General features: G+C 46.0%; 1 protein-coding gene across 2 annotated transcripts in view; it reads right to left on the bottom strand.

Moving 5' to 3' along the window:
• The window catches only part of Cracdl (CRACD like), a 39,480-nt gene extending 16,417 nt beyond the window's left edge, over window positions 1-23,063 (bottom strand). Inside the window, exons 1-6 of one of the 2 annotated variants that reach the window (XM_035453217.1) lie at window positions 22,994-23,063; window positions 16,734-16,902; window positions 10,896-11,031; window positions 10,339-10,509; window positions 7,598-7,807; window positions 1,279-3,424 (exon numbers count right to left, since the gene is read on the bottom strand). In XM_035453217.1, coding sequence (XP_035309108.1) covers window positions 1,279-3,424; window positions 7,598-7,807; window positions 10,339-10,509; window positions 10,896-11,031; window positions 16,734-16,902; window positions 22,994-23,063 — 2,902 coding nt within the window. The remainder of the gene's footprint in view (window positions 1-1,278; window positions 3,425-7,597; window positions 7,808-10,338; window positions 10,510-10,895; window positions 11,032-16,733; window positions 16,903-22,993) is intronic. The other variant, XM_035453218.1, reaches the window with a different exon arrangement.
• Window positions 23,064-23,983: the final 920 nt, after the last annotated feature.

Here is a 23,983-nt window from a genome sequence, read left to right as displayed (position 1 = left end):
TTTTAGGGTTCTGGATTTCTCAAGACAGCCACCAAGCTTGGCCTCCTCTCTGCCCCACAGTGCAGAACTTAAGTGGACTCCTATAGGAGCTTCTTAAAAATAGCCTGGAACATTTTAAAATAAAGTTTGCCATGGAAAAGCTGTTGCTAAGGTCCCCAGTCTCTCAGTTAAATGCATGTGTGTGTGTGTGTGTGTGTGTGTGTGTGTGTGAGAGAGAGAGAGAGAGAGAGAGAGAGAGAGAGAGAGAGAGAGAGACCCACCAGTTGTATAGTTTTATTTCCCATTAATAGCATAAGCCTGTAATGAGTGGCTTCTTTAATTGGGTTGCAGACATTCACTTCAGATTTCTTCTGATCTGGAACATCATAAATAAAAAAGGGATACAAATAATCTATTTTGTCTCCATTTGTCTTGAAGATAATTTCCTTTAAAGGTTATTAAGTGTATCCCAAACCTAACATCATCTCCCTTAAGGAACGGGAAGTAACGGCTGACCCTCCTATGACTCCAGTCACACACAGTGTGATTTCCACATGAGGCCATGCTGCAGAGGCATGGTTAGGGTAAGGGAAGAAATTTTTCCTTGGGGGCTAAGGTCAGAAGAACTTTCACAAGCCAGAAGGAGATTAGCCCCAGGGAAAACCTGCATCAAAATTAGCACCCACATTGTTGGCTTTCTGAGGCCAAAAGTAGAAGCATTTGCATTTCCCATTTAGAGCCTGGGAATATCTTGCAAGATCAGTTTTTAGATTTCCTTACTATGTCTACACATATGAAGTTTCTGTATTCACACAAAATCCTGGTATTTGGGTGTCTATCTTCATTATATTCCTGATTCCTTTAAAGTATTTTTATGTGTGTGTGTGTGTGTGTGTGTGTGTGTGTGTGTTTGGAGCATGTGCATGTGTGAGTCCAGGTGCTTGCAGAACCCTTGAAGCTGGACTTATAGGCAGTTACCGTGAGCCAGCAGACATGGGTGCTGGGAACCAAACTCCAGTCCTCTTCCAGAGGGGCAAGTTCTTAATCACTGAGCCATCATGCTAGCCCCACTACTCTGGTGCTGGTGATTGAATCCCCAGCCTGTGCAGACAGGAGTGACAGCCTCAGCTTCCTAACTCTCAACAATGCTAAGAAAATTTGACCTTTTCTTCCTTTTCTCATTGTGCTAAGGTCTGTGTGCCTCTTTTTACAGATTTCGTGAGCGTCCCTGCAACACATTCCAGCAAACATTGTTTTGCTGAGCCATCTATTCCCAACAGCACCTTGGAGGGCTCTTACCAGCTCCCTGGTGGGGTGACTTCTCCTTCCTGGGCTCGGGAGGCAGGATGACTGGTATAAGTCTCTCAGACTCCCCGGGGCTGGCATCCAGGCCTGCCGGTGGGTACTGCAGGGTGAGGCTCTGGAGGAGTGGCTTCCTGGGCAGGGGTGGCTTGGTACTGGGTTGCTCAGGAGACCTGGACTTCCCTTTCCCTTGCCCATTGGGGGACCTGGAACTTCGCAGTGCAGGGGCAACCCCGGCATGGCTCTGTTCATCCTTGGGGAGTACAGTCAGGCCTCCTCTCTCCAACCTGACTTCAGCACTGTACCTCTTGATGGCTTTGGCCTCCTGGGCAGAGCCGTCTCTGTACTTGAGGGAGAGCGAGGTGGACCGTAGTTTGACTGGGAAGGGGCTCTGGTCCCCCCCAAGGGCTGGTTCTTTCACACTGGAAGCACACGGATCAGCATCCTGGAGGCTCCTGCCCGGTCCTGCCCGGCCAGCCCCCATGTCTCCTGAGTCTTGAGGGTCACCACCCACTGCCTTCTTGTCTTGGGGCTCTGGTAGCACCTGGAGGTCATCAAGAGCTGCCTCACTCTTCCAGGCAAGGCCACTCCGTAGCAAGGGTGCTCGCCCCCCTGCAGGCACGTGCCCAGAATGTTCCAGAAGGCGAGAGCTGCTGGCACGGGCACGTGCTCTGCTCGAGGTCACGGAGAACCTCTTAACACTGCGCTGTGGCTCAGTATTCCGCTCAGTCTTCTTCCCCAGGGCTGCCTTCTCTGGAGCCCCTGATGTCGCAGCCTGTGCAGGCCTGGTGCGGGCTGGGGGTACAACTGCTCTGTCCTGGACTCCTGGGCTGGGCTCTTTAAGAGGAGGCTCCACAGGGGACCCACCTGAGGCCAAGGCCTTGTGCTTCAGGCAGCTCTTGGGTACTGGAGGACTCCGGGAAGGGGCTGTGGAGGACTCTGTCCCTGCTCCCTCAGGCCTTGGTACCACCAGGGGCAGCTCCTCCTCCTTCTGGACACTTTGGTCCTGTCTCTCTGTATCTGAAGGTGTCTCCAAGTTGGTGTCAGTGACAGTCTCAGGAGGTGGTGCCTTTGGAAGTATTGTGTCCCTACTGGGAAGTTCCATGATCCCTTTAGTGGGTGCTATGTCTCCCTTGGAAGGTGACATGTCTCTCTCTGGAGGTGCCACAATCCTCTTGGGAGGTGCCACATTTCCCTTGGAAGGTGACAAGTCTGTCTCTGGAGGTGACATGTCTCTCTCAGGAGGTGCCACATTTCCCTTGGAAGGTGACATGTCTCTAACTGGAGGTGCTAGGTCTCTCTCTGGAGGTGCCATGAAACTCTTGGGACATGCAATGTCTCCCTTGGAAGGTGACATGTCTCTCTCTGGAGGTTCCATGATCCTCTTTGGAGGTGCCACAGCTCCCTTGGAAGGTGACAAGTCTGTCTCTGGAGGTGACATGTCTCTCTCAGGAGGTACCATGATACTCTTGGGAGGTGCAATGTCACCCTTGGAAGGTGACATGTCTCTCTCAGGAGGTGCCATGGCCTCCCTGAGAAGTATATCTCCTTCAGGAGGTGTTATGCCCTCTTTGGAAGGTATGGTCTCCCCTTCACGAAGTGTTGTGTCTCCTGCAGGAAATGTTGTGTCTCCCTCGTGAAGCGTGGAGTCCTCCTTGGAAGGTGTCATGCCACCCTCAGGGACATCGGATAGTGGAGTTTCCACATCTCCAGAACCACAAACAACCTCCTCAGATGTGCTCTCCACTAGGGGACACAGGCCTCCAGAGGACAGCTCTTCCTTCTGGATTTCCCTGTGGGGAACGTGGTACGGAGAACCTTCTGGCAGAGATGGGGTCTCCATCTCTGATACTGCCATGGGTTCAGCAGCCTCTGGCATTGCCCGGTGGCTTGAGGGTTCATCTCCCTCTTCCATGCTGGCACTGACAGCTGTGCTGTGCTGTAGGCGTGCACGCCTGGCACAGGCCCCTCCAGGTAGCAGTAAGGTTGCAGGTCCCCCAAGCTCAGGCCTTCTACCCAGCATCAAATCCCGCTGTCCAAAACTGGAGTTCTCGTCTATGCTGAACTGGAATAAATGTTTCGCTTCGTATCCTTCCTCCTCCAGGGTCCATGACAGATCACTCAGGGACTCAGATTGTGCCCTCTAGGAGAAACAGAGGTGAGAGACATCAACACAGAAGCAAATATTGGATAGCCTATCCCTTCTTTGCTTCCTCTAGGACTAAACGAGGTTCAGGAAACACGGTACCTCTCAAAGGCTGATGCTGAAGCAGACGCCCCCACACAGATATCTTCAGCTGCCCTTATGAGTTCACAAGGAACCTGTTCCATAAACTCAGAAGAGCCACAGCAGCCAGGCCCTTGACGTAAACGCAACCCATGCATCAAGATATGTTATCACACACCTTTAATCCCAGCTCCAGGGAGGCAGAGACAGGCAGATCTCCATGAGTTTGAGGTCAGGCAGCCTGGTCTATATATTGAGTTCTAGGCCAGCTAGAGCTATACAATGAGATCCTTTCTCAAAAAAAAAAAAATATGTAGCTCATATGTCCAAGCCACAAAACAAATGGTGCCTGCCCGTTTGGGACTAGGACCAACATAGACAAACTATCTGTCCTGCTTTACATTCTTCATTAATTTTGTTTCACTCTAGACTTATCTGAGTGAGGAATGGACTCCCATTGTCTTTTTGTACTTGGAGAGCCAGGAGTCCAAAGGCATGGAAACTCTGGTCAAGACTGAATTAACTGGCTGTTAATAGGAATCCCAGGTGAAAAGGCATTGTTCTCCCGGGTTGTGCCCTCATTGAGAAACCAGATAGTTTTCTTTGAAAAGTTATTTGTATCAGGTCAAACATGGCCAATTGCGAACCACAGGATAAAAATCCAAAGATTTCAGTCTTAAGTTCTCTGGTCTTTTACACTCATGTCAAGCAGGGCTCTCCCACTGTGCCTGATGCTGTCTTCCACTCTGTACATCCAGGACATTCTACCAGCACCTGCCAGACTCCCTCAGTCTTTACGCCCTGCAGATAACTTGCCTAAGCTAATGACGCTTCCTTCTCTGGCTCTCTAATGTAGCCTGTACCCTACACTGCCTTGTGGCATTTTTCTTCTGAAAGGTCTCTGGAATTCAGATGCTGGCCTGGCTTGCTCTTTGTTGTTACACACCCAATTCCTCCTCTCAGGAAGAAAATGAAAAATCAAGGCAGACACAGGTCATGCAAAAGCAGTGTGTGGAAATGATTCAGCGGTTAGAGGTCCTGCGGCTGATTATTGAAAAATGTTCATGACGTCAACCCCTGGGGATCATTCAGGCTGCTGTATTACACGGTGCTGTCTTGTTCCCCAAGGCAGGAAATGTGATCTTGGGTACGACAGAGTTGGTTCTTGTTGCTGATATTTTATTTTTATCTTTGTGATGCTGGGGATCAAATCCAGGGCCTTGTGCAGCGAGGCAAGTGCTCTAAACCCGAACTATAACCCCAAACGGTTATTTATTTATTTATTTATTTACTTATTATTAAACATTTTCCTGCTGGCATCTGCTTGCTAAAGATCACAAAAGGTCTGGGATTTCTGTGACCATACCTAAGCTATTTTTTGCCAAAATGCACAGTTGTCTTCTTTTGGATTTCAAAAGAAGTTGAAGGAAGAAATCTATACAACATTCTTGCCAAAAGCTGAGGTTCTTGACTTGGTCATGTCACTGGCCCTTTGCCACTCTAGGAGGTTATTGATGTGGAGGGCTCAGTAGGAAATGGATCATGATTTGAAGCCACCAATCACAGAACCCAGACCAATTCAGCAGACAGCTGGGGACCCAGTCTGGCTAGAGCACCTTCCAGCTCATCTATTGGCAGCTACAGGAGGTGCCTATGGGGGGATATTGCAGGATGAAGGCTAGCGTGGGGGGTATACTCTCCAGATGGGGGAATCAGATGCTAAGGAGAGCCCAAACGGTAGAAAAGCAGCTTCTGCATAGCTAGGACTTTGCATAGCTGCATCAGGCAGGAACTCAGTCTCCCCACCACTGCCAGGGTACGCTGTGCCTACTCCATCTAGGCAATCTTCTTGGCATTTCCTCCTCTGTGGCTTCACAGTGGTTTGGCACTCTGGAAACATCCCAAGGAAACAGAAATGCCCAGCCTGTACCAAGATGGAGAGTCAATTGAGGCTAGCAGTATACCTATGTCAGCATGCCAGGAAGCAAGATCCATGGTGCAGTGTGCATTAATCCAGGGCAGGTGGTCCTGCCAACCCATGAGCAGCCCAGGGTGCTGAGAGGAGGCATCGGTCTCTGCCTAAGCTCTGGGTCATGCATTTGGCAGCTCTTCTAGCCACCAGACCAGCACTAGTCATCCAATCTTAGTGGTCCTGTTAAAGTGGAGTTGACAACATTCCTTATCCCTAGCACTGCCTGGCTGGGCCTGAGGACCCAGTGGTGTAAGCTGTAAACCTTTGCAGGCATTCTGCTCTAACTTCATTTAGAATCATACCCACAGCATGGTTCTGCTAACATGGCTGGCAGTGTAAAACACTGAGGCAATAACCAGCAGCTATCCCTCCCAACTTCTGCTGAGGTGGGGGCCCAGGGGCTCAGCCAAATATGTTTCAACTTTGTAATAAATATCAGTCTTGATAGCCAAGGTTTCATCATGCAAAATAGAGTTTTTTCCTTTAATAACAACTCTTTAACATTTTTCCCTTGTTTTGCCTTTTCCCATTTGTGTGTGTGTGTGTATTTGCAAGTGTGGGGGTGTCCGTGTGTATCTATGGATGTTTGTACATATGTGGATACACTATATGGATGCATATGTATATAGATGCCTGTATGTGATGTCTGGAGTCATCCTCAATCCATCATCCACCTCATTTATTGAGGCAGGGTCTCTCAGTCAAATTCAGAGCTCACTGATATGGTTAGTTTCATAAGCCAGCTTGCTCTGGGCTAGAATTACAGGGGGCGGTTGCCATGTACACACAGCATTTACTTGGGTTCTGGGGATCTGAACTCTGGTCCTTACACTTGCATGACAACTGCCGAGCCATCTCTCTAGCCCTTATCCCCCTCCTCTTTTGTTGCTCTAGAACTTACAAGAGATTCAGAGTCTTAATGCCTTGGAGTAGAGAATGTACAACCTGTTGACACAGCTGAGACTACCCTAGCAAGGACAGCAGCATGGGTTAGAAGAGACGGCTGTGGGAGCTCTAAGGATTCCTGTGTGTTGGACTTTGGGGGAGATAGAGGAGGCAGCTCTACAGGCTATGGGGATCAAAAGAGAGGGGAAAGTAGGTTTCGCTGTGCAGTGGCGCCCAAACAACCATCAAGTCTCTATAGAAGTGCCCTGTGGCTGATCGGCAGCTGGAGGGGCAAGACGTGGCTCCTTGCCATCACTGAAGTCAGAGAGCACCTGATAGCCTGATCTGAGGCATAAGGAGGGCCTCTGTGGGAAGAAGAATCTCAGGACCCAGAGCAAAGTGGCTGATGAGCAGACCCTGGCAGCAGACACCAGCAGCACAGAACAAAGGAGCAGTGGCGACCACTAGGGAAGTATAGACGCCACTGAGCACTTGAGAGAGTCAGACCTGCTCTCTGCCAAGCAGCGAAGGGGAAATTAAGGCTGACTTACATTAGGTTTTCATTGTAGTTATTTTACAAAATGGTATTCCATGATGAAGGCAAGCTTAAAACTAAAGAAAGTTGCAGCAATGTTGGGGTAGGGGTGGGGGGCAGCAAGAAGGGTTGTCAGCCTGTGTTTACAAAGCACCTCCCACATGCCAAACAGAAAACTCATTCTCTCCAGGAAGTTCCTGAAACCCAAATGGGCCCTGCTGTTTGTCTCCAGCGGATATGCCTAGCTTGTCAGGAAAATCTTCAGTAACTGCAAGTGTGTCTTGAGGAAAGGGCAGGGAAGATGTTACTCTATAAGTCCTTCTCAATGTGAGGCACTCTCCTTGGCCATGACTGTCCTGCCCCCTGCCCTCTACCCCTCACCTTCTCTAAAGCTGAGGCATCTAAGCCCAGTCAAGTTAAGAGGAGTCCAGGCATGGAGAATGTCAGGTTGTAACATGAAACAGTGGATTCTTGATGTTTGTAGAATGAACAAAGGCATGCAACTATTAATGTCTGACCAGGGTGTTTATGCAAATGAGATATACCCGATGCAAGGGGCAAAAGATGAGTAAGACTAGCATCTACAATGTGGTTTGATCCACCTTGGAGGTACTCAGAAGTGCTATGTGGCTAGGCAGTGGGTGAGACTATCAAGCCTGCCCATCCCATCCCTACACAGAGGAGGAAGGCCAATTACCGAAGACAGGCGCCTCATTTTACTTGATCGCTGGTTTCTGGGCTTAACCAGGAGCTTGTGTTTAGCTGCAGAGTTGTCCAGGCAGGAAGAGAATTCTGGAGGTTGGCTGAAGTCAGCCACAGGTGCCAGGCTGCCATCCAATGTCCGAGAGGAGACAGTGGCATCACTCATGTGGTCAGGAGACGGTGGCCGCGATGAGGACACTAAGATCTTCATGGTACAAAGAACAAACACACCAAACATTAATTTAGTGACAAAGGGTGGAGACTGTTGTCCTACCAACTCCCCTGTGGCATGCTTCTGTGCTATCTTTGGACTGTACCTGGGAAAGAATATTTTCAATTGGCTCTTGACAGAGAATGTTTTAGAATATCTGTTTAGAGCAAATGGCTGGGAGTTCAAAGGGTGGGGGCCAACCCTAAGGCCATGTGAACAGGGTTCTTCAACAGGAAGACTTTCCATAGCTACATTCACCCATGAAACTAGCCCAGTGTCTTCAGGGGTGGAAGGACCCGCTGATTTCACCCAGCTGGTACGTGGCCCAGCAGTGAGATCTCAGGGGTGCAGGTCATAGAAAGCACTGAGCCCCTGCTCAGCCCTTCAGGTGCTTTCTTTGTTCATTCTAAAGGGTCTCCGAAGTCTCTCAGGGAGCCTGGCTTCCAGGTACCATATGATGAGCTACAGACATGTTACTAGTTTACACCTCCGTGGGGAGGAACTGACAGTCAGAAATGAGCAAAAACATTGCCCGGTGGGGGTGGGGTCCGGTGGGATGGGGATGGGGTGGGGTTATGGTGGGGGTGTGCCTCTGGCAGCCATGCGGAAGAATGAAAGAAACACCCTAAGACACCCGCCCCACTGAATACAGCAAGCCACTTCTTGGAGTGCTAGTTGTTCTGCAAAGGTGTGTTTCATGACAAAGCACAGATACTATAGTGCCCGCAGCCCACATGAGGAGCAAGGTACACAGAAAGAATCTGGGATGTGCTGGGCTTTGAGAACAACCCTGCCACCTTTAAGCAAGCAAACACAGATAAAACAATACAACAACAACAAAAAAACCCTGCCCATTTCTATTGGTGCACTGGACTAAATATTATATACATTTGTTTGTTTGTTTGTTTGTTGGGATAAGGTCTCTTGATGTAGCCTTGGCTGTACTGGAACTCAATATATGGACCAGGATGGCCTTGAACTTACAAAGATGTACCTGCTTCTGCCTCTCAATTCCTGGGATTAAAGCCGTGCACCACCGCTCCCAAATTTTGGTTTTCTATGATGACAGTAGACTGGATATGCTATCTAAAAACTGATTTAAAAAACCCCTCAGAACTCATTTTAAAATAAAAGTAATAATAACTAGAGGAATAAAAGATTAGGTAAGTGCTGGCGCAGCACAAGTGGCCCCATTTGGCTAATTAAAATCTGTGCACTGCAGTGGCAATCAGGTTTGGAGTTGAGCTGCTCCTCCTGCCAGATCCAGCAGATTGCAGACAAAATCAGCTGCCCTGAGAGCCACAGGCTTAAGGGGTACAGGAAGGAGGGCAAAGTCAAAGATAAGTCAGTGGCAGGTCGCTTTCAACAGGAATCGCCTCACCACAGAGCGTGGCACAACCAAGCTAATCTGAAACAGGGACAATGGAACAGTATACCAGAGTGTTCTAAGGTGCTAACAGGTGCAGTTTTAACTCCACAGTGTAAGGTGACAGGACAGACCACCTTCTCATCATCTAGCCCTTCCTGATGTTGGAGAGCTGGTGTAGGTAGCCTAATGTCCACCTCTACTGTGAGCAGGGATATGCTCACCCAGAAGCCACATTCTGGGAGTAATTCTCTGGGCAACTCCATGGGAGTTCCCAACCCTAGAGCTGACTTAAAATCAGCCACATCACCATCCTGACTTTTCATTAGTAATATTCTGAGAGCTCACACTACAAAAAATAACTAGTATATGTAGGGGGGAGGGGGAATGTCTGTGTACCAAAGTCGAGTGGTTACTGAATACAATTCCACCAACCCAGAAGTGGTAATTCTATAGTTTCCTTGTATAGTTTCCCACTATGCCCAAGGCAGGTGTGCCACACAGCTATCAAACATGAACTCTGTTCTTTATTTGTTTTTCAAGTGTCAATATAATTAGGATCATTCCAATCCATCTGTCCTCAGCAAGAGGGCTTATTAATATGGAGAAAGTGGCCATCTGTTTTGTCATTTATATATGAATACGTTATATGAATATTAATGTTCTTACCATAAACCATGGCATCATGAGCGTGCTGGGGTGTTTATTCAAGATATGGAGTCTATGGGGAGGGCAGTATTTAGGGTATTTAGGATTACTTCTCTAGTGACTGAGGTCAGACACTGCTGGCCAAACTTCATGGGCTGCCTTGTTTCCCAGAGGGCCCCATGTGACTTGCCCAAACCAACAGGTTCCTTCGGTTGTGACTGGGGCATAGAGCTGAATGCTATCAAGTGTTTACTGTGCACTTTGTCCTCTGGCCAATGTCATGATAGCAGGGAGACATGGCGGTAGCTAGTTCCTTTTCCAGTGGCATTCTGGATCTGGGCATCTGCTCAGACAAGACAAGGTACAGAGCAGATGGTATCAGAGTGACCATACAACCACACAAAATGATAGTACGAGGTCTCCCTCATTCGTGGAGATCTTGTGGGGAGACACAGAGGGCCTCTAGAGTTCTAGCCGCGCTTACTGGCAGGTGTGGTTCGAGGGCGCATACTGCACTTGCCTTTATAGTCGTGCCTGGACCCACGTCATGCAGCAGGGACATCTCTGGGGGGCTCCGGGGCAGCCCGTCATCCTCCGAGCTCATACCAGTCTCCTCTGCCCTCTTGGTAGAAATGCCTCCTGGAGGCGGTGGTCCCATTTTCACATTACATTGTATCTTCATCTGGATTGAAGGAACAGCAGTCATTCTTAGTATTTTCATCAATAACACCGAGCAACAAGTCTTCCTGCTCTCCAGAATGAACAATTCATTCATTCATTCATTCATTCATTCATTCATTCATTCAGGAAATGACCTCGGCGCTCCTGCATGGTGCAGAGCACCAACCTAAAGAGTGCCTGTCCCCAGCCTTCACTGCTGTCCTCCTTATTCATCAGGCAGTCACCAACAGGCCATCCAAACATGACCAGATTGCCTGCCCAAGGAGAACTGTGAAGACCCCGTGACTCTGCTTTCAATCGCATTGAATTGCTAAATTAAAATTACTTAGAATCTTCTGGGTTATCACTGGACAGACACCCAAGTGGCAGTGTCAAGCAAACACTTACCTGCAGAGCCTTGATCCGGTCACACACATTTTCTTGGGAAAACACCCGCACAGGCCTAGCAGGGTCCTGTCCGGACTCAGGAAAGAAAATACTATCGTGTGAGAGGGCACGGTTGCCCAAGGTGCTCCTGGACTCCCTAGGATAAAAAGAGTCACTGTGAGCTTTTGTCCACCTCCATCTGTCCCTGATCCTAGGGACTCATGGTTAGCAACTGTTCATTCGTCCCTGTCACTGTCAAACACTAGTCAGAACATTCTACTGAGGGCATTTTCCTCAAATATTTGAAGGTTGTAGGAAATTTGTTTTGATTAGTGGAAAAAACAAGGTTTGACAAGGTGTGAGGTCCAAGACAGCAAGCCTTAAAGAGGGAAGGTTGGTGCTGGCTGGGTTCTGTGGGAATCTGTATCAGATGTCCTGGGAGGGTGAGGTCATGGACTGTGGGCTAAGCTGATGTGTTAGCCCACCATATGCTGGAGGCTGTTGGCACAGCAGCATCTTCCCATGATGGTGCAGATCACACATCTATGGCCAATTTGAAACAAGAACTGAAAGTCTGCAGAGATGGGCCCTGTTTTATGATTGGGCACGGTTTGTATATCCTACCACTGTGCTTGTGCCCGGATCATGGAAGCCCGGCTTCAAGCCCAAGGACCTGATTTGGAACTGAAATCACAGTACACTCATAAAATGCTCTCAGAGGATGTGGGAATTAGCTGTCAGACTTTCCTTGCCTCCTAAATAATAGGTGGAAGGAGATGACTGAGACCATTGGTTAAGGAAGGAAAGCCGCCTTTGCATGCACGGGACATCTTGTGCATACCAGCCCCACCCTGTCCTTCTTGGGCATCCTGTCCTCTATGGGGCACTGGGGACTATGAGGTGTGGCCTGTTTCACTGCATATCCAACTGCTGTTAGTAGTACTGTGTGTGCGCGCTCATACACACACACACAAACACACACACACACCAGGAAAGTGCTCTTCCACTGAGCACCCCAGCTCAAAGGTGTTTCCTCTCCATGCTGCAATAGTAAGCTTACTATTAGAAATCCAGAGTGCCTAGACGGTGTAGCTTAGGTGTAGCCCAGAAAGCACACACTAACAGCAACTCTCAATTCAAAGGCCATATACACACCTAGATTTACTCCCTATAGTCAACAGCCTGGGGCCATACCCTAGAAACCACAACTACTGGACAAACACCTCCAGTCCAGATGTAACTAGGAGTAGAGGCAGCAGGAAGAGGCCTCTGATACAGAGGAAAAACCACAAGTGGCCACAGGCACATGGCCGTTCATTATTGCAAAAGCTATACAAAAGGAAACAACACATGTGTCCTTCAGCAGTTGTCAAATCAAATGAGCTACTGTGTGTCTGATGGAGGGCTAGGCAGGTGACTGAGAGGGTGAGGACGCTGAACTACCAGAGGACACTAAGTGAAAACAGAGCACATGGGATAGAGATTGGCACATCAGCTGTGTTTGAGTGGAGGGTGGGTATACACACAAATATGTGTTGGGTATGTGCACATGCCTGCTAATTAAAAAAAAAAAAAAAAACTGGTCCATGGAAGATACATGAGAGTGGTTTCCTTAAGTGAGAAGGAAAGAACTAGAGAGGGGAAACAGAGTCAAAGGTACAGAGGTAACAACGTTTTCAGTTTTGTCTTTGAAACTATTTAATGTGTTACACAACAAGACACAAAATCAACCAAAAAGGCAAGTCTCTAAGACTAGAAAAACAAAACCAAAAGAAGCCTAATTTTTATGGCAGACACGATGGCACATGCTTGTAATTCCAGCACTGGGGAGGCAGAAAGAGAAGTTACTCCTCTATAGGAAGTAAACAGTCAGTTTGTTAAAGTCCAAGTTTTTCAGTAGAACACAAAATAATACAAAGAAAAAATAAAAAGTTTCATCTTTCCTGGAATTGGAAGTGTTAGTGAGTGAATCGCTCAGACTTCTCTTAAAAATAAACCCATTTCCTACTTCAACCCATGAGAGGTCTAGAGGAGATGGCAGCCAGCTAGCAACCATGACCACAGTATGATTTGAGACAACTTTACATTTAAAGGAAGGAAATAGGGCTTGTGAAAAGGATCCAAGCCAGGAAATACCTAGCATTAACCTGGAATCACTCACTGCATAGGAACGCAAGGGACATTTCAGAGATGGCTGGGCTCATGACCAAAGAGCTAATTGGGAGTGGCCCTTGATAGCCCAGAGTAAGACAATGAAAAAGACTGCTGTGGTTCAAAGCAAATCAGATATATTCGAAATCAGTGTGTTTGGACTTGATACGTGGCTCAGCTGGCAGAGAACTAGGCCGTGGGTTCAATCTGCAGCACCAGATGAAAATGGTGGTGCTGGCATACACCTGCTGTAATCCCAACATTCTGAAGATGGAGGGAAGATAAAAAGTTCAGGGTTGTCCAGTCTGGGTTATGTGAAATTCTGTCTAAATAAAGCAAATACATATTCTTAAAACCCACTGTGTTCACAATGATCCTTCAGTGGGGGAAAACCTAATTTTTTGGTCACTACTAAAAGGTGTGAAGGTATCAGGTACTACTCTTTGATTGGAGCAACCTCATTCTGTTCTTCCTGAATAGATTGTATGTCAGGCTATCATGCAGGTGGCGAAGGAAAGCTAATTTTTATTTTAGGTTTATTTAATTTATACACATATGAGGGTTTGCCTACACGTATGTACAACATACTCATGCCTGGTGCCTGTGGAGGTCAGAAAAGGGCATCAGGTCTCTGGAACTGAAGTTACAGATGGTTGTGAGCCACCATGTAGGGGCTGGGCACCAAACCCAGGACCTCTGCAAGAGTAGCAAGTACTCAACCACCGAGCCATCTCTCCAGCCCCTGATACAGGATAGTTCTTCATAGAAGGAACTCAGCTAGCAAAATGTAAAATGAATGAAGGAACAGAAACACCACAGTTTTGCACTGAGGACATGGGCCACCCACATGTTGACAGCATCAGGTAAAGGTTGGAGCAGTATTGACACTGCCCACCCAGGATCCAGTGCTCAATTGCAGCATCAACAATTGAGAGACCCAGAAACTACGAGCCTCCTGAAGCATCAGGGGCAGCCCAAGCTCAGCGTGTCTCTAGAGCACTGGTTCCCAACCTTCCTAATGCTGCGACCCTTTAATACAGTTCCTCATGTTGCAGGGACCGCCCCAACCAGAAAACTATTTTCATTGCTGCGTGTTATCTGTAATTTTGCTACTGTTGTGAGTCGTACTGTAGACATCTGATATGTAGGATATCTGATATGTAGATTGAGAACAGCTGCTCTAGTTCAACATGAACTTCTACAGAACTGGGAGAACTCAAGTGTACCGGGCTCAGATGCAGAGAACAGTGTGTTCTGTAGGCAAAAGGACCCAGAGGGGGCTGTCACAGATGAAGCCAGAACCAAGACAGCCCCAGCACAGGAACTGGGCTGCCTGTGTCCTTGTGGAAGTTGCTGCAGAAGCTGGTGGCGATTCTCATAGAGACTGACCTTGAAAAATGTCATTGTTCATTCCAGGACTTCATTGTCTCATTGTACCCCATCTCTAATCACTTTTAAATTCTCTCTCTCTCTCTCTCTCTCTCTCTCTCTCTCTCTCTCTCTCTCTCTCTCTCTCTCTGTGTGTGTGTGTGTGTGTGTGTGTGTCTCTCTCTCTCTCTGTGTGTGTGTGTGCGTGTGTGCTCTTGTGTGTATGTGAGTACAGGTGCCTGTAAGTACAGGTAGGTGCCTATGGAGGCCGGAGGGGTTGAATCCTGGAGATTGAATCCACCTGCCTAGGTGCCCAGAACCCAACTCAGGTCCTCTACACAGTGTGCAATCTTAACTGCTGAGCTATCTTTCCACTAGCGTCCCACCATCTTTCCTTTCTCATTAAGGAATGTCAATCATGCTTGTACCAGGTGCTAGTCATAGACATATATCAAGGGTCCTGTCCCCACTTTCCCTGAGTTCCTATGAGAAGGAGCATTTCCCCCAGAGCCTGGCTCTCTGGCTATGCTCCTGTTTGTGGCCGGATGGATCGCTCCCAGACTTGTTTCTGAACACCAGGAGGTGGGGTGGTCATTAGAGGTCTCCTGGGGCTAGCCAGGGCTGCTTCTCCTGCATCCCACAATTGTGCATAGTCTTACAAGATACCCACATGTCTATTCTGCTTTTAACTAGCTCTGGGAAGGGGGTGGGGGTGGGGTGGGAGGGAAATCAAACTATGATTTTCCATCTTCAGTCATCTAGTGCCACCAAGTGGCCAGTGTAATTTCTCCACCTCTAGAGACGGGCTGCCCTGTCCCTGTCTCTGGAACACTACCATTCTTTCTGGCATTTTATCCTGAAATGAGAGTCAATGTTTAAGAGACATTACAAGCTGCCTCCTCTTTTCTTCAGTCCAAAATATGATGGTGGGAGTAATGGGACAGACAACATGACTGCACTGTGATGAAACACAAATTAGAAAAGCAAAGTTTTGTCCACGAGAGCTGCCGGAGTGTCCATCCCAGGATGTCTGAACTAAGCCCAGACAACAAGAAGCTGTTTCTTCTGCATCGGCTGGCCTTGTTCTATTCGATCAGAGTCCTTATTGGATCAGTCAGCGTTTAAGTTCCGAGAGATGAGTGCTTCCCACATTGTGCTCCAGGTCCTTAAGCATTCTTGATTAAATTAAACCAGAGCCCTCCTCCCAACCCTGCCCCTTCTGCTGTGTGATACAGGGCAGGTGGGTTTATGGCTTATTTTGCTCATTTCTGTGATGGTTCATAGCCTCATCTCATACAGCTACCAGGCAGTTAACAAACCTCTCTCTCTCTCTCTCTCTCTCTCTCTCTCTCTCTCTCTCACTCTTTCTCTCTGTGTGTGTGTGGGTGTGTGGGTGGGGGTGGGTGGGGATGGGTGTGCGCGTGCACGAACGCATGTTGGGGGTAGCTTGGTACACACATGCCACAGTGCTGAGGTGCACTGAGGACAACCTCAGGTGTCAGTCCTTGCCTTCCAACTTGTTTGAGACAGGGCTGGTTGTTGGTCACCACTGCCCCATGAAGATTCCTCTGTTTCTGTCTCCCATCTTGCTATGGGAGCTCTGGAATTACAGACCTACATGGAACCATCTCCTCACTGTGAATATATGGGTTTTTTTTTTAAGATTTTTTTTTTTTTTTTTTTTTTTTGGTTTTTCGAGACAGGGTTTCTCTGTGTAGCTTTGGAGCCTATCCTGGCACTCGCTCTAGAGACCAGGCTGGCCTCGAACTCACAGAGATCCACCTGCCTCTGCCTCCCAAGTGCTGGGATTAAAGGCGTGCGCCACCAACGCCCGGCCTTTTTTTTTTTTTTTTTAAAGATTTTTAAAATTTTATTTTATGCACATGAGTGATTTGTCTGCATACATATGGTGTGGCACACACGCGTGCCCAGCACCCTTAGAGGCATCGGATACCTCAGAACTGGAGTTACGGATGGTTGTGAGCCATAATGTGGGTGCTGAGAACCAAACCCCAGTCCTCTGCAAGAGCAACACGTGCTCTTAACCACAGAACCATCTCTCCAGCCACAATCACTGTGAACTTTTAAATACTCATGGCACCTGTCGGGCAGCAACTACACAATCACATTTCCCCCACCCTCCTCCATTCTTGTGTTTGGAAAGTTAATAAACAGGCACTATCTACTGAGGCGCTCCTAAGGGGATCACCCAGGATGGGAGGAGGTTCAGGGATCCGACAGGTTACCAGGTACTGAAGTTAAGAGTGCCGGACATCTCCTGTGCCCAACGTCCCCTCCTCCTTGAGGCTCACAAGCCAGCTATATGTGACAGCAACTTACTCCAGCTCATCTTCGGAGTCATAGCCCACTGGCCCCGACTCGATGGCAATGACCTCGCTCTTGGCCTGACTCTGCTTCCAGGTGCTGTTTCCCGTGGATGAGGGCGATTCCTTTCTCTTCTTCTTCCCAAACAGCTTCTTAAATGTTTTAAATTTGGATTTCTTCTTTCCTATACAGATGAAAAGACACACACACAGATTAGCAGGTTTGCGACGGACACAGGTGACAAGAAAAGCAAGGACTCAAATGCTACAGAGAGAAGCACATGATCTATAAGGTCTGCCCCCGAAACAAGTATTGGCTTTTATCTTTTTAAAAAATTACAATTTCATGCATATAAATGTTTTGCCTGAGTGTATGTCTGTGTACTACATGCATGCACTGGCCAAAGAGATGCCAAGAGAGCTTTGGATCACTCCAGACTGGAGTTACAGATGGTTGTGAGCTGCCGTGTGGGTGCTAGGATTCAAATGTGGGTCCTTTGGAAGGGCAGCCAGTGCTCTAAACCTCTGAGCCATCTCTCCAGCCTCCTTGTTGATATCTTTAGGACGTCAGTAAAGGAGCCAAGAACATTGGAGCACGATCAAAACCCAAGCAAGTTTCCTCTCACATGACACCATGTTCTTTAAGTCCATGGGATATACATATTATTTCATATATGATGTACACATAGCACGCCAGATGAGGCCAAGGCTGTATGAGAACCCAAGTTATTTTCTTTAAAAAATACATTATTTTTAAGTTTTTAAAATTGTGTGTTGGGATGGGTGAGAAAAACGAAAAAGCTGTGGCCATCCCTACAGTGGAGAGGTTGTGTCCAGGCTGAGCTTCTTGGATGTCACCTTCATTCTTACCCATGGGGTCTATCAGATCCAGGAGCCCATGACTTCACCAGGGCAAGTCCCCTTGGAAGGTCACATGACTTTGCTGTCAGCAAGACTGGAGCAAATGTCTCTCCACAGGGGACAACGTTCTACAGCAGTTGTTTTTTGTTTGTTTGTTTGTTTGTTTGTTTTTTGTTTTTTAAATATCCAGTGGAAACTTGCTTTCACACCATGACATGTTTATCTTGTGTGCAGATGGTTCTCCATCCAGAGTTTACACTGAAAGACTCTCAGGAGGTCTTTGCATTTGATGGGGACACCACCTGGACTTCCAATAGTCAACAAATTATTAGGTGTCCCCAGAGACCTGAACAAATAGATCACATCCCTGTCTTGAGACCCAGGTGTGCTTAGGGCATGAACAGTGGGGGGGGGGTAGGAGGTGGCCACAGAGAGCAGAGTGCAACAGCTGTGCCCTTTTCATGCCAACTGAAACTCCAGCTTCGGGTGAACTGGCACCCTCTTCTGGCGTCTACAGGCACTGCATGTGTGTAGACACCTAAATCAGTTTAATCACAAGTACTTAAATAGTTAATTGGCCATCTTGAATGTTTTGATTTCGTCCTCTCCTAGGCATTGAGATCCAGCTTCTTAAACAGTATAGGATTGATCCACTTTCCTGCTTCTTCAATCTGTTCTGTTGTTTCACTATCTAGGGACTTACCTACATTTCAAAATTTCAAATGTACTGGCAAAAGTTACTACTAAGACACTTTTATGGGTTTGGCATCCACAGGATCTGTAGCAGCGCCTCCTTTACCATGTATTAGTTATTTGTACCCTGTCCTTCTTCCTTGGTCAAATATACTGATGACGTGTGAAAAGAGTTAGGCTCTTCCAGGGCTCCAGCATGCTAGGTGAGAGCCTTACCACTGAGCAATACCCCAGGTCCAGTCTTGCTATTTTACCTTGTAAAGGTTCTTTAGATGAAAGCCTAAATTTTTAAAACAGTCCCTGCTTTGCTAATAAGAAAATTTCAGGAAATAGTTCTCTTTAGATCTGTTAAGATCTACACATTATGAAAGTGTTTCATTATTATTTGGTTAGAAGTATTTTCTGATTTCCATGACCATACCTTTTTAGATCTGTGAGTTATACAGAAAGGCATGTCTTCAAATTCCCAAGTATATGACAACCTTCTATCTCTTTGTTGTTAATTTCACTGTGGTGAGATAATGTACTCTGAATTTTGTTCTACTCAAATCTGTTGTGATTTACTTTATGGTTTACCATATTGACAGTTCCAATAAACTTCCCATAATGTGCAAAAAGCAATGTATTTTCTTGTTTGTTTTAAAGATGACAATTTGGACACTGCCATTTTCTTTTTGTGTTTTTATTTCATATCTCTATTATTTTTTTAAAAGATTTATTTATTTATTTATTTATTATGTATACAGTGTTCTGCCTGCATGTATGCCTGCCCGCCAGAAGAAGGCACCAGATCTCATTACAGATGGTTGTTAGCCACCATGTGGTTGCTGGGAATTGAACTCAGGACCTCTGGAAGAGCAGCCAGTGCTTTTAATCTCCAAGCCATTTCTCCAGCCCTCCATATCTCTACTAACTTTTAAAATAAATTCATCCTAACAATTTCAGAGGGAGTGAAATGGTCTTATTACCTTTCTTTGGTTGTCAATTTCTATTTCACAGCTTTTAAGGGCCTATCAGTGGCAAACTCAGGTTTCTGACAATACCTTTGTTTCTCCCTCAGTCCTGACATATATCCTTCCCAGGTTTGGCCTCCAAGATTGGTAGTTATTTTTTCTATTGAGTCATGGTTTCGTGGGTTTTACTGTATTGTTAGGAATTCAGCCACCACTTTTCCTTTTGCTCCTGTGAAGGCAGCCCTTCCTTCCTTGGACTTAAGATTTTTAATTTGAACTTTGGCTTTCTAAATCTTTCCCTTTGTATTTTTACTTAGGTGTGAATGCATGCTGCAGGCTATCACTTAGGTGTGAATGCATGCATGCTGCAGGCTATCACTTAGGTGTGAACACATGCATGCTGCAGGCTATCACTTAGGTGTGAACACATGCATGCTGCAGGCTATCACTTAGGTGTGAATACATGCATGGTGCAGGCTATCACTTAGGTGTGAATACATGCATGGTGCAGGCTATCACTTAGGTGTGAATGCATACATGCTGCAGGCTATCACTTAGGTGTGAATGCATACATGCTGCAGGCTATCACTTAGGTGTGAATGCATACATGCTGCAGGCTATCACTTAGGTGTGAATGCATGCTTCAGGCTATCACTTAGCTCTGCCTTTGTCTTCTTTGATGTTTCCTATCTTTTCATCATTCCACTCTGCATTCAATAGGATTCCCTGTGATCTTGACCTGCTGTAATCTGTTCTTGATCTAAACACTGAAGTTTTACTAATTATATTTTACCTTTAAAAAATCCACTTGTTTTTAAAATCTGCAATATCACTTAAACTATTTTAAATTATGGTAAACATCATTCTGGCATCTGCATTGCAGCACAATGACTTCCTCAGTCCAGATGCAGAACACCAGTCTATACCATTTCCTCATGTTTACCTCAGGTAGCAGCCTTAACATGCAGCCATTTATGGGTCTGCTCTTAGAGTTTGGGCTCAAGTCACAGTGTGTAGATCGGGTCACAGTATATAGCCTTTTGATTCTGGCTCTTTTCACTTAGAAACTCATTTACACTGTTATTAGACACCGATAGTTTGTTCCTTTTTATTGCTGAGTAGTATTCCCTTATATAGATATATTTATTGATTGGTTGACTGGCCAAATGACTTTTAACAAACACGAATAAAGTCACTTTCAGTTTTTGTGTAAACCTAAGTTAATATATTTATTGATTGGTTGACTGGCCAAATGACTTTTAACAAACACGAATAAAGTCACTTTCAGTTTTTGTGTAAACCTAAGTTTTCATTGCACTTTGGTCAATATTTCAGTGTTTAACTTTGTAAGAAACTGCCAAAATGTCTCTCCTTTTAATTTTTTATTTATTTATTTACGTTTTGTTTTGGTTTTGTTTTTTTTGAGACAGGGTTTCTCTGTGTAGCTTTGGAGCCTGCCCTGGCACTCACTCTGTAGAGCAGGCTGGCCTCGAACTCACAGAGATCCACCTGCCTCTGCCTCCCAAGTGCTGGGATTAAAGGCGTGCGCCACCAACGCCCGGCTTTGTTATCTTAATAGTGTTTTTGCAGAGAAAAAGTTTCAAATTTTGATGAGGTTCCATTCATATAAGTTATCTTTTATGGATTAAGGTGTCGAATCTAAGAACTCTGGTGTAACTGTAGGTAAGAAATCTTTACTCTTCTCCTTGTAAAGGATTAGAGTCTTACATGTGTGTCTGTAGCATACTTTGAGTTGTTTTGGATCATCTGAGGTGCAGATCGATGATGCTTTTTGCTTTCTCTCTCTGTTTCTCTCCTTCCTGCTCCTCCCTCTCTTTCTCCTGTTATTCATTTTCTTCTGTCTTACATATATGAATGTTTTCCCTGCATGCATGTAAGTGCAGCATGCAGATCTCCTAGAACTGGAGTTATTGATGGTTGGGAGTCACCATGTAGCTTCTGGGAGTTGAACCCAGGTCCTCTACAAGAGCAAGTGCTTTTAACTGCTGAGCCATCTCTCCAGCCCCGCTTCTCTGGTTGGTTGGTTTGTTTGCTTGTTTGTTTGTTTGTTTGTTTGGATGGGGTCTTACTGAATCCCGAGCTGGCCTTGAACTTCCTATGTAGCTGAGGTGGACCTTCCATGTCTGAAATTCCAGTTTCTACCTCCCAAGAGCTCTACTCTAGGTAGGACAGTTTGACAGTCTTTCAAGAAGACAGTTTGCTTCTGCACAGACCCTGGGGTCATGTCTCATCTAGGAGCACTACTGACCCAAGTTCAAGGGTTGAGGTTTTCTGGGCTAACTGACCAAAGTTACAAATTTGCAGGAGGGCTGACTTATCTGTGGGTCACACCCACTCCATCTTTGCAGCTTACCAAAGGGAAGACAACTATTAGACCGATCTCCTCAGATCCTGTATCTTGCCTTCTAATTGCCCCCGCCCCCCCATATCCTACCCTACAAGAAAACGAGATTCAAAATTTCAGAGTAAAAGACCAAAGGAAAATGTTCTCACTTATCTTTCTGAGTTACCATTTTCTTTTCAACTCATATTCTCATCTAGAATTTTCAAAATTTAAGCAGGAAAGGTTGGTCTGTTTATAGTAAGTTCACTATTATTTGAAACAAAAAAATACAATACCTAGATACTCTCATTTTCTAGAATTGATTCCTCATGGGGACCTATGTAGGCCAAACTGGCATCTACTGAAGCTATTTTGGGGGAAATGAAATACTGTAACATTTTCTTATTTTAAAAAGCAGTAATTCAGTGTCCCCTGATAGAATGCAGTTTGAATGACCATTTTCCCCACTGAAGATTAATCTTAAAATACTCCCACCTCGTATTTGGATGTATTTGGTACCTACTGAAATATGAGCAGAAAAGTGGTCTTAATATAAACTGAACAACTCATCTTCCTATATGAAATAGAGTGTTCACTGGGATAAGTGTCTGGAGGTAGTAGCTGGCCGTTGAGTTTAATATCACTGGAAGTTATTTTTCCTGACCTAAGTCAAAGAAAATCGCTCCTGAGATTTTGAATTTAAACAAGAAAGGTTGGAGACCTTGCTAACAATATGAGGTGAGTGAAATGGCTGAAAATTCAGGAGAATGTGCACCGAGGGAGATCAGTGTCTTTTAATATTGATTTCACAACTGTATCAAGACATAAATAGCAATCCCATGACTAGATCAGAATGTGTTCTGAGGTGATGATTCACAGCCTGGAAGTTGGCTCGCAGCAGAAGCTAAGATAAGGCCTTGTAAAAGTCGTAAGAGAAGGGTCAAAGGCTCGTTGGGTGTAATTATTTTCTCTGGAGGATCAGCTCATCCTGTGCTTTACAAAACTTGCTATGCATAGCTTTGGAAAGTGTTGGGTGATAAATGAATCCATTTAGCCTTGACCTCTATATGTAGCTCAACCTGGCCTTGAGCTCATGATCCTCCTGCCTCTGACATCAAAAGGCAGGTGCTCCTGGGTTAGCCCCTGCTCCTTTGCTTTCAAGTCAAATACAGGGCCATGTTTACCTCCAGGAAAAGGAAAAGGACATTTAAAGCCCCAACTCTTTGGCAGAGCAGCAAGAGAGAAATGCTGCCAAATGGTGCTAAATGGTAAGGGTCCTGAAGTCAGTGTGGGGCTGGCAATGTCTGAGCACACCAGGGACTAAACATGCCTCTCCACACAGGAAGTCACAAAGCCCAGCTCCAAACAAACACACAAACACACAAACACAGCCTCTTCCCAGAGCAGGGGAAGCTGGGACCTCACCTGTGCCATCCTCCCCAAGGCCTTCAGCAGCTTCCCGAAGCTTGATGTCCATCACCCTTGTGGAAATCATGTCCAGTTCACTAAAACCAGATGGAAATCCGTGTTAGAGGAACATATGGAGCAGAGTCACCGATGAGTGCCACGGTGGTGGGGACCATGTGCGTCTGCCTGTCACCTCACCCACATATAACTCTGAAAAGTCAGGAGGGCCATGTCCACAGCCGCATGGGTAGCAACCACAGAAGCGTCTTTTTCATTACTGATGTCAGCAATTTCACAGAAAAAAATGTTAACGCAATGGCAGGTCAGAGACTTTCACAGTTCCCCTCAGATTGCAAGAAACTGTTTTTCCTCCAGCAAGTTTGGAAAATGTGGAGAATAAAAAACAAATCACCCATGATCCCACAAACTAAGGAAGATGATAACAAACATTTTAGTCTCTTTCCAACCTACCTTTATATATTTGTTACCCGTGCACACACATTAAGACACTTGACTTCTGATTTTTGTAGCATACTACTTGATTAAAATTCTTCCTAAGTATTATCTGAATGGCTACACACTATTTTAGTGTTATTATTTACATTGAGTCTTCTGGTTTTGAACTTGAGGAAAATTCCAAGCAAATACGGCGGTACGGTGAACTCCATACAAAATTACCCTCCTTCGTTGTACCCAACACCCATGTTTGCTAAGTCATTTCCAAGTAAATCATCCCAGTTACTATTGCCATTTCATCCATATTGATTCACCTTCTTCCTAAATGAAACTATCTGATTTACTCATCCACAATCCTGCTACAGAAATGGGTGCTACTTGTATTCCAGCCTCCCATACCCAACCGGAGACAGCACACTCCCCCTCTGTGTACAGCACGCTGTACCTGGAAAGCTATCCATACAGAAAAAGAGAGGTTCAAATGTTTGATTAACCAATTCACAGTTTGGCTTTTACATAAGGTAAGATGATGGGAGGAACAGAATGAACACA

Source organism: Cricetulus griseus, assembly GCF_003668045.3.
Source record: "Cricetulus griseus strain 17A/GY chromosome 1 unlocalized genomic scaffold, alternate assembly CriGri-PICRH-1.0 chr1_1, whole genome shotgun sequence".
Taxonomy (NCBI): Eukaryota; Metazoa; Chordata; class Mammalia; order Rodentia; family Cricetidae; genus Cricetulus; species Cricetulus griseus.
This window is presented reverse-complemented; position numbering and strand designations above follow the sequence as displayed.